The sequence below is a fragment of the Phaseolus vulgaris genome, chromosome 10 (genome assembly GCF_051622355.1).
Source record: "Phaseolus vulgaris cultivar YP4 chromosome 10, ASM5162235v1, whole genome shotgun sequence".
NCBI lineage: Eukaryota > Viridiplantae > Streptophyta > Magnoliopsida > Fabales > Fabaceae > Phaseolus > Phaseolus vulgaris.
Genome location: NC_143507.1, coordinates 4528659 through 4542912, shown reverse-complemented (window position 1 = coordinate 4542912; position 14254 = coordinate 4528659). Strand labels below are relative to the sequence as shown.

Here is a 14254-nt window from a genome sequence, read left to right as displayed (position 1 = left end):
CCCAGAAACCTTAACTCATGAAAATTGCCATCTTTTTAAAAAGTAAATCAAATGAATGTAAGAAAAAAAAGTTTATTCTACCAAATTTTTGGATAATTAATTGTTTTTTATATTGACATGATAAAATTTGTTTATCTTTATACAACATTTTTTTTTTCTTAGAGAGAGTTGTCAGTCGAGAGGTTAGGAAATTTTATTACTTTATATTATAGTATTATAGTATTGTTAGAAATTGTAATAGAAACTACTTTAGAAACCATTTTTTTTTTAGTTTCTAAAATGATCTCTAATTTAGTTACTATAGCAACTTATTGTTTTTGGTCTCTAAATTTGGTTTCTATTTCATGTTTTTCTTGTAGTGTTTAAAATTTTGAAATATTTGTAAAGAGCTGGGCTTTTTGCTTAATGGTGAGGAAGATGTGGTTTTAAGTAGTTTATTGTCTTTGGAAGATCGAGACAAAAGTAAGACGAGTTTCAAAAGGAATGAGAACATTGTTTCTAATGATGAAAATAATTAGTTTGAATATTAGGGGGTTAGGAGGAAACATTAAAAGAAGATTTCTAAAAGATTTAATTTACAAGGAACAAGTAAGAATTGTATGTATTCAAGAGACTAAGTGTTCAGAGTTTGACAAAGAGAATTGTTTTAATTTGTGGGATTCTAATGAAATTGATTAGGTTGAAAATGGTACTAGCAATAATGCAAGAGAGATTATTACAATGTGGAGAAGGAACTGCTTTTAGTTATCAAGGTCTTTTAATGGAAAAAAAAATTCTATTATTGAAAGGGAGTGGATGTTTGGTGACGGGATACAAGTTACTACTGTGAATGTTTACTGGTTCGTTGAGGGAAAAAAAGATGATTTGGGATGAGACCAGTGTATTCAGGTTGAGCCAATTAAACAGGGACTGATGCGTTGTATGGGATTTCAATTCTATTAGAAGGAAGGAGGAGAGAAAAAATTTGATTTATGTGTCTGATTATAGGGTAAAATAAGTGGCTTTAATAATTTTATAGAAAAAAGATGACTTGGTGGATATTGCGATGGTTGGTCGGAAATTTACTTGGTACAAATCGAATGGGTCTGTTAAAAGTAGAATTGACAAAGTTTTGGATTTCAAGGAATGGTTGGAAGAGTGGTCGAGTAGTAAATAGTTTGTAATAAGTATATCTGTCTTTGATCATTGTGCTTTAGTGTTAAAAGATACTAGTTTGGATTGGGAGCCGAAACCATTTCAAAGTCTCGATATTTGGAAAAGTGACAGCAGATTCAAAGATTGTGTACGTTGTAAATAGTTTAGTTGTGAGGTACATGGCATAGGGATGTTTGTTCTAAAAGAAAAATTAAAAAAGTTAAAATCAAATTTAAAAATCTGGAATAGAGATGTGTTTAGCAATGTTATTCAGATAGGGGAAGTTCTACAAAAGAAAATCCAAGAGTTGGATGCACGTGATGATGAAGGCGTCTTAGACGAGGAAGGAAGAGAGGAGATGAGGACCTTGTTAGCAAAAAAGAAAAAACACAGAAATTTATTTAAACAAGAAGTTATTATTCATCAGAAAGCCCGCCTTAAGTGGCTGAAACATGGTGACCTTAATTCAAAGTTTTTCCATTTGGATGTAAAATGGAGGAGGGTGAGGAAGGGGTTTAATGATTTGTTTGTTAATGGTCTCTGATGTGAAGACAAGGAGGTGGTTAAGGACAAGGTTAGAGATTTCTTTAAGATTAGATTTGAAGGAGTTGTTGGGCCTCAGGTCAGGTTGGATAGTGTGTCCTTTAATTCTATTATGATGTTGGCAACGAGATGTTGGTTAGTTCTTTTTTTGAAGAGGAAGTCAAGTTTGCTATTTGGAGTTGTGATAGTTCGAAAAGTCCTGGTTCGGATGGGTTTAATTTTAGTTTCATTAAGTTTTGTGGGTTTTTTTAAGGGGATATCCTTATGATAGTGAATGATTTCGCAATTTCTGATAAATGGCTTAGATGGTCGAATGTTTCGTTTGTTTGCTTGGTCCCTAAGTCAGAGAATCCACAACAACTTCGTGATTTTAGATCCATTACTTTGGTCGAGTGCTAGTACAAAATTATTTTGAAGTTACTATCTTTAAGGCTAAAAATGGTGATTATTAAAGTCATTGATTCAAGGCAATCAACTATTCTCAAAGGAAGGGGACTATTGGATAGTGTTCCTGTGGCCAATGAGGTGTCAGAGGAGGCAAAAAGAAAGAAGAAAAGTTGTGTCTTTTTCAAGGTGGATTATGAGAAGGCTTACGATTATGTGAGGTGGGAGTTTATCTATTATATGTTAGGAAGATTAGGCTTATGTTAAAAATGGATTGTTTGGATTAAATCTTGTTTAGAGTATGCTTCTGTGTCTGTTCTCGTAAATGGTAGCTTGGCTAAGGAATTTTTTCTGTTAAAGGATTTGAGACAAGGAGATCCCTTAGCTCCAATTTTGTTTCTTATAACGGCTAAAAGCTTAGCAGGAGTGTTAAGGAAAGTGGTTGAGAAAGATTTGATGGAAAGTTTGGAGATTGGGGATAAGAAGGTTAAGGTTAATATGCTTCAATATGTTGATGATACTTTGTTTTTTTTGCAAAGTGACTACCAAAAGCATGTTCAACATAAAGGCTATTTTCAATTTTTTTGAGCTACGTCTTGAAGAGTAGTATTTGAGGGGTGGGGGTTGATCAATTTATGATTTATTGTTTTGCAGCTATTCTTAATTGTGATGTTATGAAAACTCCTTCCAAATACTTGGGGATGCCTACAGGGGGTGATGACTTTTTCCGACAAGTGCACTGCTTTGTCATAAGTAATAATTGTCCGTAAGGACGAATATCGATCCCGCAGGAAATAGTGAATTACTAACTACAATGATCACTAAATATAAAACAAAAACAATTAAAAAAAGTGTTCACGTAATCATGTTGGCAATGATTAATAAGAAAACAAACAAAGAATTAATTGCTTCAATTGGAAAAATAGGGATTAGGTTTCATCTCTCTCACTCTCATGTATTTTGATTAGCATGTTAATATTAAGTTTTTTTATTGAAATTGATGCCCGTAGAAAATTCATTTATATCGATTCCTCGCATATAAAAATCCTTAAGAATGTTTCGTAAATATCTATCCCTCACATATTTATAAAAACAACTTAGAATCACACTCAGACATTAATGTCAATTAACATTTCAAGTGTATTCCTAACACTCAAATATGGTAAGTATTGTTATTTAGGTCTGAACCCTAAAAACACCTCCCTGTCAGATTTAAGATTTTCAATTTGTCACAGAAAGTTAAAAGTAAAACAACAATACCAATAATCAATCAAGAACTAAATATTAATATATAAGATATCACCTCAGTACATAAGAGTTTGAGCAGATTACTCTTAATCCCAAAGGGTAGAATTAGTCACGCATACTTCTAGAACCTTCTATTCCCAATTGGGTTACAATTCACTCTATGATTTTTTCCTCTCAATCTAGCATCCTAGGATTGTGCATCTAGCCTCCTATTTAACCTAATTTTCTAGGGTTATGTGACTTCCTGCGTTGTAATAAATGACAATTAAGGCAATTGTGGGAACTCCCTATGAATCATGGTCACATCCCATCAAATTCGGGTAATGTCCTGAGAAATCAGGTTAACTTCCCTAGAAATCAGCTAATACTGATACATACTAGATTTGACTCATCAAACATATGGCCACATAACTCAATTTTATAAATATGTTCTCCAGAGTGGAGTAAGGTATGTTTTTTATCATTTTCATTATACACTCTTAATACATATTACTTATTTGATCGTCAGAGTACCTTTTGCAGGTTAACTCCCGAACAAGCACTGAGGGGATTACGAAGAAAGAGTCTTGACGTTTGAAGGAATGAAGTACTGAGGAATAAGAGGATTACTAAGCGACTGACATCACAACAGTTGTTACACTCAATCACAGGTACTATCTAGGCCCATTTCGTCTATACAAGTACAATTATATCAACTAAATTAGATACAGTTTTAGAGAATAAAAAAATTATTAATATCTAAAATATTTTTGTTATTAATAAAATTTATAAACTAGTTTCTAAATTAATGTCTAATTAGTTACTAATTAACTCCTTTTAGATTCTAGTCAAATTCTCAACCCTCATTTTTATTATATCGAGTAGAAAAATAATCATAAATGAAAAATAAGACTTGGTTACTTATTTTGTGTTCTTTAACAATAATAACACTGTTAAAACAGGTAAAAAGTAAGAACCAGTCTTCTTGAGGAACAATGTAAATTTCAACGTCTCAATGATGGACATTTGTCAGAGTTCACCATCCCAGAGTTCTTCAATGGTCTTATAGGCACCATAGGTCTCGTCGGTAAAAAATGTGGCCTTAAGTAGCCTTTCCTGCATCACCAAATTCCTTCTTTTAATTCAAAAAAAATCAAGCTTTAAGGCCATTGATGGGATTATAATGCTATGGCACACAAGCATAATTCAAGGTAATTAAAGATGGTAAGCAACCACATACCAGAAAGAACAGAAAACTAGATTCTACCAAGGGCATGTTTAATTCCCTTCTCGCACCTTTTTTTTCTTTTAAAAATTGTTTTACATAATAATTTCACAGGACTCACTCACCAATTCATTAGTCATCCATAATCTTTTAAGTTTTGAAAATTTATGATCCAAAATGTATGAAGTTTTGAAAATTATTTCAAAATAAGTATTTTAAAGTCTAAAAGAACAGAATGTTTCTCTTCTTGTTTTAAGCCTTAGGTAAGGTTTAATTGAATCTTTTAAACTAGAAAAAGCTTTTGAAAAAGAAATTAAACACACCCTAATTAACTAACTACTTGCCTGCTTGATTTCAGAGAACTTGGCCATTAGTTCTTCTTGAATAGACCAGTCAAAGACATCAAAGTTTCCCATGATCCTGGACTCATTAGTACTTTTTGGCAGCACACTATGACCTGATTGCAATCCCCACCTGAGGGCCACTTGAGCTGGTGTCTTCCCCAATTTCTCTGCAATCTCTACCACAACAGGATTCTTAAGAATGTCACTTTTCAGATACTCTGGTGAGCCTAGTGGAGAGTAGCCCTGGAAAGAAATTCATCATATATACAATTAGAATGAAAATATCAGAATAATAAAGAATGGTTGTTGAGAAACCATCAATTTAATTTGAGTACAAACCAAATTCATTTTCAACTAGCCCTGTAGACAATTTCACCAAAAGTGATCATTTTCTTTGCAACTAATAACTTACAGGAATAACAGGCTCGTATTTTTGTGAAAGTACCAACAAGTGTGTATCATACATTCCATACTTACAGATATATGTATTCCTTTAGATTCACAAAATGCATGCAACTTTGGTTGTTGCCATCCTGGGTGCAATTCCACTTGGTTAACAGCAGGAGGTACTCTTGCTATATCCAACAAATCTTGAAGCTTCTTTGAAGAGAAATTCCTCACTCCAATGGCTCTAGCCTTGCCAGAGTCATAAAGTGCCTCCATTGCTCTCCATGTGCTGGGAATGTCTGGTTGAATCAGATTTTCATTCTTGAATTCAACTGATCCACTTTTCATGCGGACTGGCCAGTGGATCTACAGCATAAATCAATTTAGTTTGTATGAAGGAAGAGACTCAAAAGAACAGTGAATGAAAAGGAATGAACCCCAGATAGCCAAAGTTAGCAACATTACATGAATGAAACAATTGAACTTTGTTCACTTGAGAAAGTCTTATTTATTTGTAAAATAATGCTAACGATATACTCTTAAGACCCTCTTTTTCAAAGAGACAATATCCTATTGATTGAAATCATGAGTCCCATTATATGAGTCACTTATCAGTAAACATAATGCATGCTTACCAGATAGAGATCAAGGTAGTCAAGTTGCAAGTCCTGTAATGTTTTATCCAATGCTTTTGGCACATCTTCTGGAGCATGATCAGTACACCTGAAAATATAGCCAACAGAGCAAAGGATCTCCATTCAGCAACCAAACACAATCTTTTCGAATGTTCAAACATAAAACACAATTTTCAAAAGACAGCAAACCAGAGTTTGGAAGTTATCCATAAGTCTTCACGCTTCACCACACCATCATCAAAAACCTTCTTAAGCGCAGAACCAATCTGTGAAAACCATGATTCAAAATAAAATGAAAATTAGCTTCCAAAATTGACTGACTTCTCACTACTTTTCTAATTTTATTAAACAAAACTACATAACATTAATAGCATAACCTGAAACATCTCACAATTAACAAATTTTCACAGTTCACATATTACAAGAGAGCAAAAGCAATATTACAAAATAAAAAATTGAAAAGATGAGAAAAAAATGGACCCTGGACTTTAAAAGTTATCACTTTGAATTACTATTACCTCTGCTTGATTGTCATAAAATTGAGCACAGTCAATGTGCCTGTATCCAACCTGAACAACAGTGACCCGACATCAAAATCATTATCACTCCTACATAGGACAAATCGAAACAACAAAAATGTTTGCCAAAACAGATAAATCTAAATATGATTTCTCTAGTAATAAAAAATTTAACCATTAACAAATTTATCTTTTTATCCATTATTGAAAAAGGGAAAAAAATTAGTCGAAATGAAGTTTTACTTACCTGAATGGCCGTGGTGATAGCTTTTGCCACAATTCCTGGTTCAGCTTGCCCTGTGCCTAACCCAATAGAAGGGATTTTGGCCCCTGTGTTCAACTCAAAGAATTGGATTAACTTGCCCATTTTTTCTCTCAATAATAATAATAATAAGCACAAATTGGTAGAAAAATATCCAAACGCTGCTAATGGGTGGTTTGACTATGGTTTGAGTTGGATGCAATGTATGTGTATTTATGGGCGAAAACATGAAGATGATGAAGCATTTTTACCATGGTTTGGTGGATTAGATTCCAGACAGTTACCATTTTTACCTATTCAGACACTCATTTAATTCAAGCCATTCTTAAATATTCATAAAGATCCCACACTGGATTTGAGGAGAAAGTTCGGTCAAAGTCAACTTCTTTGAATTAAGGAAAATAAAGTAAAAAAAATAAAAGTTTCTGGTGTTTAATTGAAATTGTGTTTGATTTTCGTAAAATTATAAATTTCTTTTTGTATTCAAATATAACTGAAAACTAAATTTAATTTATTTATTTGTAAGTTTTAGTTGAATTTATAATAAAAATATTGTATTCAATACTCATAAACCATGACTTAAAAAATTATGAATTATGTGAAATCTTTATAACATTTGGATCACTGTCAAAAAATAATTATTTGATTCAATTAAAATAATATTTTAATTGTGTAAAGGTTAAGAGTGTGAGCAAAAATTGGACTGCATTAAATTTTAATATATTGGAACGTGGTGAAGGAATTGAATATGGTGAAATGGAACGTGACTCTTTGCTTTCACAGAGAGCTGCATATCTTCTGCATGACAGCTTTCACACCTATTATATTCTCATTATCACATTGCTAATGTATGTTCTCTTTGTGGAACCATGCTTGCAACAACATTCATGATTAACCCTGGAATAGCTGCCAAAAAGGTTGCTTATCATCCTTGCCAAATCAGGAAGATATTTGGATGCAGAGTTAGCAACCATGAAAATAAAAATAACTAGGGATGATATAGTAGTTTGGATTCGGCGAATTGACCCGTCAACTCGTCATCAATTAGGTGAAACCTTTTTTATTGGTTCGATTTGTTTAACACATCAATACAGCGGGTCACAAGCGGAGTGAGGTAGACTACTTTGTCATCCCGCCTTTCTTTATTTTTTCACTTTAAAAGAAGAATATCATGTTTTTGGAATTATAATTGGTGGTGATCAATATTTTATATAAAACTTTATTTACATTAACTTCTTTATACACCATTTGACTCATTGAAATATTGTTGATATTTACTTTATTTTGTTAGACATTAAATTTTCTTTGATTAGATATTAAAGTTTGATTCGATGCTATTACTCTTTCTTGCATTTTTATTGTCCAAAAAGTTATCAATGACTACAACCAAATAAATAGATCTAAACCAAAAAATATTAGAAAAAAGAAAAAAAATTGAATTTTTTTTTAAAAGTGACGTGTTAACTTGCCAACCCACACCCTATGACCAGACGAGTTACCAATTTCAACTTGCATAACCTTGATGGGTCAGCCCTTCCTACTCCGCTTTTGGCAAGCTAGTGGCGGATCGAACTAAAACGGATCGTCACCCCTAAAACAAAAAGTGTGATCTAAAGATCACTAGGTTGCTCATTAGAAAGTGTAAATGTAACAGGAAGAGTAAAGGAGAAAGAGTAAAAGGGAATATTATTTTGTATTCAAAAGTGATTACATAGGGGCTGAACCTTTAGTTATATATGGGAAAGACCTATGTAAAGAACCTACTATAACATAAATATAAGCTATATAACAACACTACCAGTATTATATCTAACACCCCCCCCCCCCCCCCCACATAAACTTATGGGTGAGTTATCAACCACCCGAAGTTTATTTTTGAATTTCTGAAACATCGTCCCTGACAAAGGTTTTGTTAGAACATCGGTGATTTGAAATTGAGATGGGAGATGAACAACCAACATCTGCTTATGCTGAACACGGTCATGGACGAAATGCAAGTCAAGCTCGAAATGTTTGGAACGAGAATGCAGAACAGGATTGACAGCAATATGAACAACACCGAGATTATCAGAATGAATTGTTGGAGTGGAAGAAGGGATGCGTAGTTCATTCATCAGTGACTAGATTAAGATAATATCAGCAAGGGCAGCGGCAATGCTTTTGTACTCAGCCTCAGTACTGCTTCTGGAGACAACTTTTTGTTTCTTTGAGGACCAAGGCACAAGATTGTGACCCACAAATATGCAATATCCAGTGGTAGACTTGTGATCATCCAAGTCCGTGGCCCAGTCAGAATCACTGAAACCAGTGATAGAATAGGTTGGTGAAGGAGTTAAGAGAAGACCGTGAGTGGGAGTGCCAACCAAGTATCGCAGAATACGTTTCACAACTTCCCAATGATGAATTTGTGGCTTATGCATGTACTGACAAACTCAATTAATCGAGAAGGAGATTTCAGGTCTGGTAATAGTAGCATATTGCAAAGCACCAACAATGGACTGATATAAAGTTGGATCATCGACGGAGACGGATTCATCATCAGTAAGTCGTAGAGAAGAAAATATTGGAGAAGGTTGGGGCTTGGAGTTGACCATGTTAGTGCGACGTATGAGATCTTTAATATACTTCGCTTGAGATAGATGAATAGAATTGTTTTTAAGCCAAGAAACTTCGATTCCTAAGAAGTAATGCAGCGGTCCAAGATCCTTTAGGGCAAAATATAAGCTTAATTGTTTGATGAAATCCTGCACTAAGAACAAAGAACTACCAATAACTAAGATATCATCAACATAAATTAGGATAAAGATAGTGTGAGATTGAGTAAACCGTGTGAAGAGAGAAGTGTCACTTTGGGAAGCAACGAAGCCTAGATGAAGAAGAGTTGTAGAAAGCTTTTAAAACCAGGCGCGAGGTGCTTGTTTGAGACCGTATATGGCTTTATTCAATCGGCAAACAAGAGTAGAGTCAGCAGAGAATCCAGGTGGTTGTTGCATGGAGACAGGAGGTGATAAGTCACCATGGAGAAAGGCATTGTTGATATCAATTTGATAAGTCATCGTATCTTGTTATTTGAATGTTTACTCTGGACATAACATATTGAGTTGTAGGCCAAGTGCAAGATAAAAAAACTCACTTGGAAGCACCTCAAGGTATTTAAAGTAAATTTGTTCACTCACTTGAATATGTGTCATTGATTAATCTAATAACTTTTATTTTGACTTGTAGTGCAATAAGCAATCTAGAAGTTATGAATGTGATTACTATGTAATGCAGTGGATGTCAACTATTGTTCGAGCTGGAATTGAGAGAGGTTGGGATCATGTAAAACAACAATACACTAATAAATTGAAATTTAATATTTATTACTTTAGCACTAATCAAAATAATTTTTAAATATTACAATTTTTCATTGACCCACAACCCGTTGGAGTCAAAAGCACTGGAATATATTAGGAAAACATGGTCAAAATATTTTGTAATCATATATACCACATTAGGATAAATGACTCATTAGAATGACATTAAGTTGACTATAGAAATTTTTCATATTCAATTTATTATTTAAATTATTATGTTTTATTGAATTTTTTATATTTAAATTTAATTTAAATTTCGCTACAACACATACTAGCACGTAAATTGTGATAATGACAATATTTAATCCTAATTTTTTTTTAAAAACTAAAAACATGGATGGTTGACAAAAATTATCGATATAAGTTGTGACGTTGAAACCAACAATTGTTTTAACGACGGTTTAAGTGAACAATCGTTGTTATAAGTTTTTCTTATTTCACTTTTAACAATCCTTCAGTGACTTCATTTAACGACAATTTTATAATCATTCCTGATAAAATTATTTTAACAACGGTTGTAAATAAAAAACAGTGATTATAAAATATAAATTAATGATGATAAAACCAAATGTCTTTGAAAAAATATATAGTACTTTTAACGATGATTGTTAACTTGAACCGTTGGTAAAAAAAATTTTCACTGTCAAAACTTATATTATGATTTTTATTTGACCGTTGTTATTTTTAATTATAAATATTTATATTACTAAAATTAGTTTTTAGTAAAAAAATTATAATTTTGCCCTAAAAATGACTTGAGATGGCAATTTTCAAGAAAAAAAAAATCAAAAGACAATAAGAAAAGGACCTTCATAGTAATAGAGAAGACATCACAAGAATTATCTAATTTATCAACTCACCCTGTAGAATTCTTGCTTTTTGTGTTTTACAATTATAATTTAAATACGAAGCAAAATAATGAGCTAATAATCATTAATTTCATTGTCTCGCATTAGTAATCATAGTAATAAGGACAAATATATTTTGACATCACTGTTTTCCAAAAGCATTCAAAAATACTACTTTACAACTATTTTTCTTAATAAAATATTATATTACAATAAAATAATAATTTATATTATTATAAGGTCACTGTAAAAAAAATAAATGAATCATGATCCTAGTAATAAACAACGAACTTAAATTACACTTTTGGCTTCAGTTGTGGGTAAGCCAATATGATATTTGCTTTATTAAGGATGATGAGGTTTATGTTTCTGTAAATCCAAGTGATGAGTTTTATGTACAAAAACATCAAGTGATTATAGAGCAATGAACCATGATTATTTCATTTATAAATAAATAAAAACATCACTTTCAATCCAAAATATTAAGAGATTAGATAGGTGAATATCTCATGTTTAAAATTCTAACAAAAAGTTTATACTAAAATGGTCAAATTGTGAAGTGAATAAGGCAGAAAGAGAGAATAAAACAGGTATTGGCAAAAAATATGTTTGAGCTTCAGAAACACAACATTCATGAATTTTGATTCATCTATGAAGCACTGTCACCAACAACCATAACTGAATTCAATGTGTCCTTGTCAAGGTATGATTACACACAAACTCCATAAAGTAGATTTGTCACACGACTCCAAAATATACTGCTTAAACACAAACAAACTCTGATGTCTAACATAAAAAAAATTTATATAAAAAAAAAAAACAATTTTTTCAGTGGACTTGTAAAATGTGTTGCATATTCTACCACATTATTCACCATCCCAGAGTTCTTCAACAGTCTTGTAGACCTCACTGCTTTCATGAACAAATAATCCAGTGCCGTTTATAAGCCTTCCCTGCAGGAGTAAATTCCACTTGTTACTCAAAAGTTGAAGAGGAGATAAATAATAAGAGAATAAAAACTTTGAAAGAAAACAGAAAAGGGTTAAGTTTTAGCTACTTGCCTGTTTAATTTCAGATAACTTAGCCATCAGCTCCTCAGGAATAGACCAGTTGAAGACATCGAAATTTTCCTTGATCCTGGCTTCATTGGAGGTCTTTGGTAGCACACTATGACCCGTTTGAATGCCCCACCGAAGGGCTACTTGAGCAGGTGTTTTCCCAAGTTTCTCAGCAACTAAATTGATAACAGGATTCTTAAGAACATCACTGTTGAGAAATCCTTGTGACCCCAATGGAGAAAACCCCTTAAAAAGAAATTCATTGTATTTGTAACAGATGATCAGCAATCAGAACAATGTGTTGTTTGATTGACATATATATATACACACCACTTGAAGTACCAAAATCATCACAGTTTTCTCAGAAAAGTTTATCCAAAATGCAACAAATACATGCATTGTGAAACATAGAGTGACTTAATGTGTGATATACATACAGATAGGTGAATTCCTTTGGATTCACAGAATGCATGCAACTTTGGCTGCTGCCATTGTGGGTGGCATTCCACTTGGTTAACAGCAGGAGGCACTCTTGCTATATCCAATAAATCTTGAAGCTTTTTTGAAGAGAAATTGCTCGCTCCTATGGCTTTAGCCTTGCCTGAGTCATAGAGAGCCTCCATTGCTCTCCATGTGCTTGGTATGTCATGTTGTATAACATTTTCAGGTTGAACTCCAACTGATCCCTTTTTCATACTCACTGGCCAATGTATCTACAAATTGAACCATTTCAATTGATTGAAAAAAGAACTTAATTCTGTTGCATAAAACCAGAAGAAAAACTGAATTTAGAAACCATGAATGGACTTGAAATGTTTAGTGTTCCACATCTACAATAGAAACTCACAAAGCAGAAAAGGAAAGAATGCACATACAAGATAGAGATCTACGTAGTCAAGTTGCAATTCTTGTAAAGTTCTTTCAAGTGCTTTTGGTACATCTTCTGGATCATGATCTGTGTTCCTGTGTATAGTAAAAAGAGGATCTGTGTTGAGAAACCAAATGCAAACATGCATATCATTCCAACATTAACAAACTTTCAGAAAAATAAGAAGACAATAATAAAACCAGAGTTTGGAGGTAATCCACAAGTCCTCACGCTTCACAACACCACTTTCAAAAAGCTTCTTGAGAGCAGAACCAATCTACAGAAACCAACATTCTATAATCAAACAAGAACATATATTGACTATAATAAGACACTGAAAAACTTTACCAAAGCAAAATGAATTCTATCATGTGAGTAAGCATATGCTGAGACATATCACAAGCACTTTACCATAAAATAAAATTCATATGCTGTGTAGTTCTGACAGTGATCCAGTGAGCAAAATGAGGTGATAGATTCATTATCATATGCTCATATATTCAAGATTATCATCAAATTGAATTACCTCTGCTTGATTGGAATAGGCTTCAGCACAGTCGATATGCCTGTAACCCACCTGAATTTATCATCAACACATACAATAGTCATGAGCCAAACTATTCTTGGGTTAGATTTTCTACATACAATACTACAAACAAGAATTGTTTACCATTCACATAATCTTAACCAAAGAACAATCTAAAGTGAAGTCTATGAAAACACTATAATAAGTTAAAATAGATAGAATTCACTTCTAATATACCTTGATGGCAGTGGTTATAGAAGTAGAATCAACAGAAAATGTGCCTAACCCAATTGAGGGTATCTTGGCTCCTGTGTTCAATTCAAAGAAACTAATTGCATCTGTCATTTTTCTCGATAATTACTAGCTCAACTTAGAGAGTGGTCACTAGCAACGGATCTTAAGTTTCAACAGAAAATTTTGAAGAACAAGTAAACGAAGAAGTACATGATGGAAAATATTGGTTTTTTAAGGATTTTAAAACCTCAAAATCTGTAATTTGAGTGCACAGGTCACAGTCTTGTTGCTGTCACAGACAAAAGAAGCCGCCAGGGCCCACTCTTTTAAGGTTTTCCCTAGATTATTAGGAGATAAATTTTAAGTTTAATGATGTATTTAGTCTCTAAAAAGTTATCTGCACAGAGATATAATTTTAAAAGCTGTTTTTTAGTCACTCAAAATTAAAAAAGAAATATATAATTTTAGTTATGAAATATTAATTTGGAAGGTCAAAATAGTTTTAAACCTTAAGTCTTCAAATTTAAATTATAAATATTAAATTCTGACTCCTTTAAATTTAGTATTTAGTAAGTAAATCGATATAATTTCTTTCCAATTATAAAGGGGTTAAGTTAACCTTTTTTTGAATTTGGACGCCAAAACCAAAATTAGTCCAAGGTTTAGAAACTAAAAGTATAATTAAATATTAAATTTATAATGTTA

The 14254-nt window shown here is 32.6% G+C and overlaps 3 protein-coding genes across 4 annotated transcripts; 1 reads left to right on the top strand and 2 right to left on the bottom strand.

Moving 5' to 3' along the window:
• Window positions 1-2115: 2115 nt before the first annotated feature.
• Window positions 2116-2649, top strand: LOC137819104 (uncharacterized). Its single transcript, XM_068622845.1, has 2 exons — window positions 2116-2282; window positions 2394-2649. The coding sequence occupies exons 1-2, from the start codon at window positions 2116-2118 to the stop codon at window positions 2647-2649; spliced, it is 423 nt and encodes a 140-aa protein (XP_068478946.1).
• A 1492-nt stretch (window positions 2650-4141) lies between these two features.
• Window positions 4142-6958, bottom strand: LOC137818678 (NADPH-dependent aldo-keto reductase, chloroplastic). Of its 2 annotated transcripts, none has more exons than XM_090296435.1 (7): window positions 6645-6958; window positions 6398-6448; window positions 6069-6145; window positions 5880-5967; window positions 5335-5610; window positions 4858-5100; window positions 4142-4404 (listed from the first exon to the last, which is right to left on the bottom strand). In XM_090296435.1, exons 1-7 carry the CDS (start codon window positions 6762-6764, stop codon window positions 4318-4320), a joined length of 942 nt encoding a protein of 313 aa, XP_090152561.1. In that variant the 5' UTR covers window positions 6765-6958; the 3' UTR covers window positions 4142-4317. The 2 variants fall into 2 exon arrangements, with proteins under 2 accessions (XP_090152561.1, XP_090152562.1); XM_090296436.1 differs by having other exon boundaries at window positions 4142-4399; window positions 6645-6865.
• Window positions 6959-11471: 4513 nt separating this feature from the next.
• Window positions 11472-13823, bottom strand: LOC137818675 (NADPH-dependent aldo-keto reductase, chloroplastic). The gene is made up of 7 exons (XM_068622233.2): window positions 13553-13823; window positions 13316-13366; window positions 12990-13066; window positions 12797-12884; window positions 12359-12634; window positions 11925-12167; window positions 11472-11816 (listed from the first exon to the last, which is right to left on the bottom strand). The coding sequence occupies exons 1-7, from the start codon at window positions 13658-13660 to the stop codon at window positions 11730-11732; spliced, it is 930 nt and encodes a 309-aa protein (XP_068478334.1). The 5' UTR covers window positions 13661-13823; the 3' UTR covers window positions 11472-11729.
• Between the last annotated feature and the right edge of the window lie 431 nt (window positions 13824-14254).

Bases quoted from the DNA above. Each gene is read 5' to 3' on its own strand.
- LOC137818678 (XM_090296435.1), bottom strand. From the start codon at position 6,764: ATGGGCAAGTTAATCCAATTCTTTGAGTTGAACACAGGGGCCAAAATC. The intron at 6,146-6,397 runs GTAATAGTAATT...TGGTTTTCACAG, and splicing joins TTTATGACAATCAAGCAGAG to ATTGGTTCTGCGCTTAAGAA. The intron at 5,101-5,334 runs GTAAGTATGGAA...ATTTCTTTCCAG, and splicing joins CTAAAGGAATACATATATCT to GGCTACTCTCCACTAGGCTC.
- LOC137819104 (XM_068622845.1), top strand. From the start codon at position 2,116: ATGGTGATTATTAAAGTCATTGATTCAAGGCAATCAACTATTCTCAAA. The intron at 2,283-2,393 runs GTGGGAGTTTAT...CGTAAATGGTAG, and splicing joins AAGGCTTACGATTATGTGAG to CTTGGCTAAGGAATTTTTTC.
- LOC137818675 (XM_068622233.2), bottom strand. From the start codon at position 13,660: ATGACAGATGCAATTAGTTTCTTTGAATTGAACACAGGAGCCAAGATA. The intron at 12,885-12,989 runs GTTTTATTATTG...TACTATACACAG, and splicing joins TGGATTACCTCCAAACTCTG to GAACACAGATCATGATCCAG. The intron at 12,168-12,358 runs GTATGTATATCA...TTTCTTTTTAAG, and splicing joins CCAAAGGAATTCACCTATCT to GGGTTTTCTCCATTGGGGTC.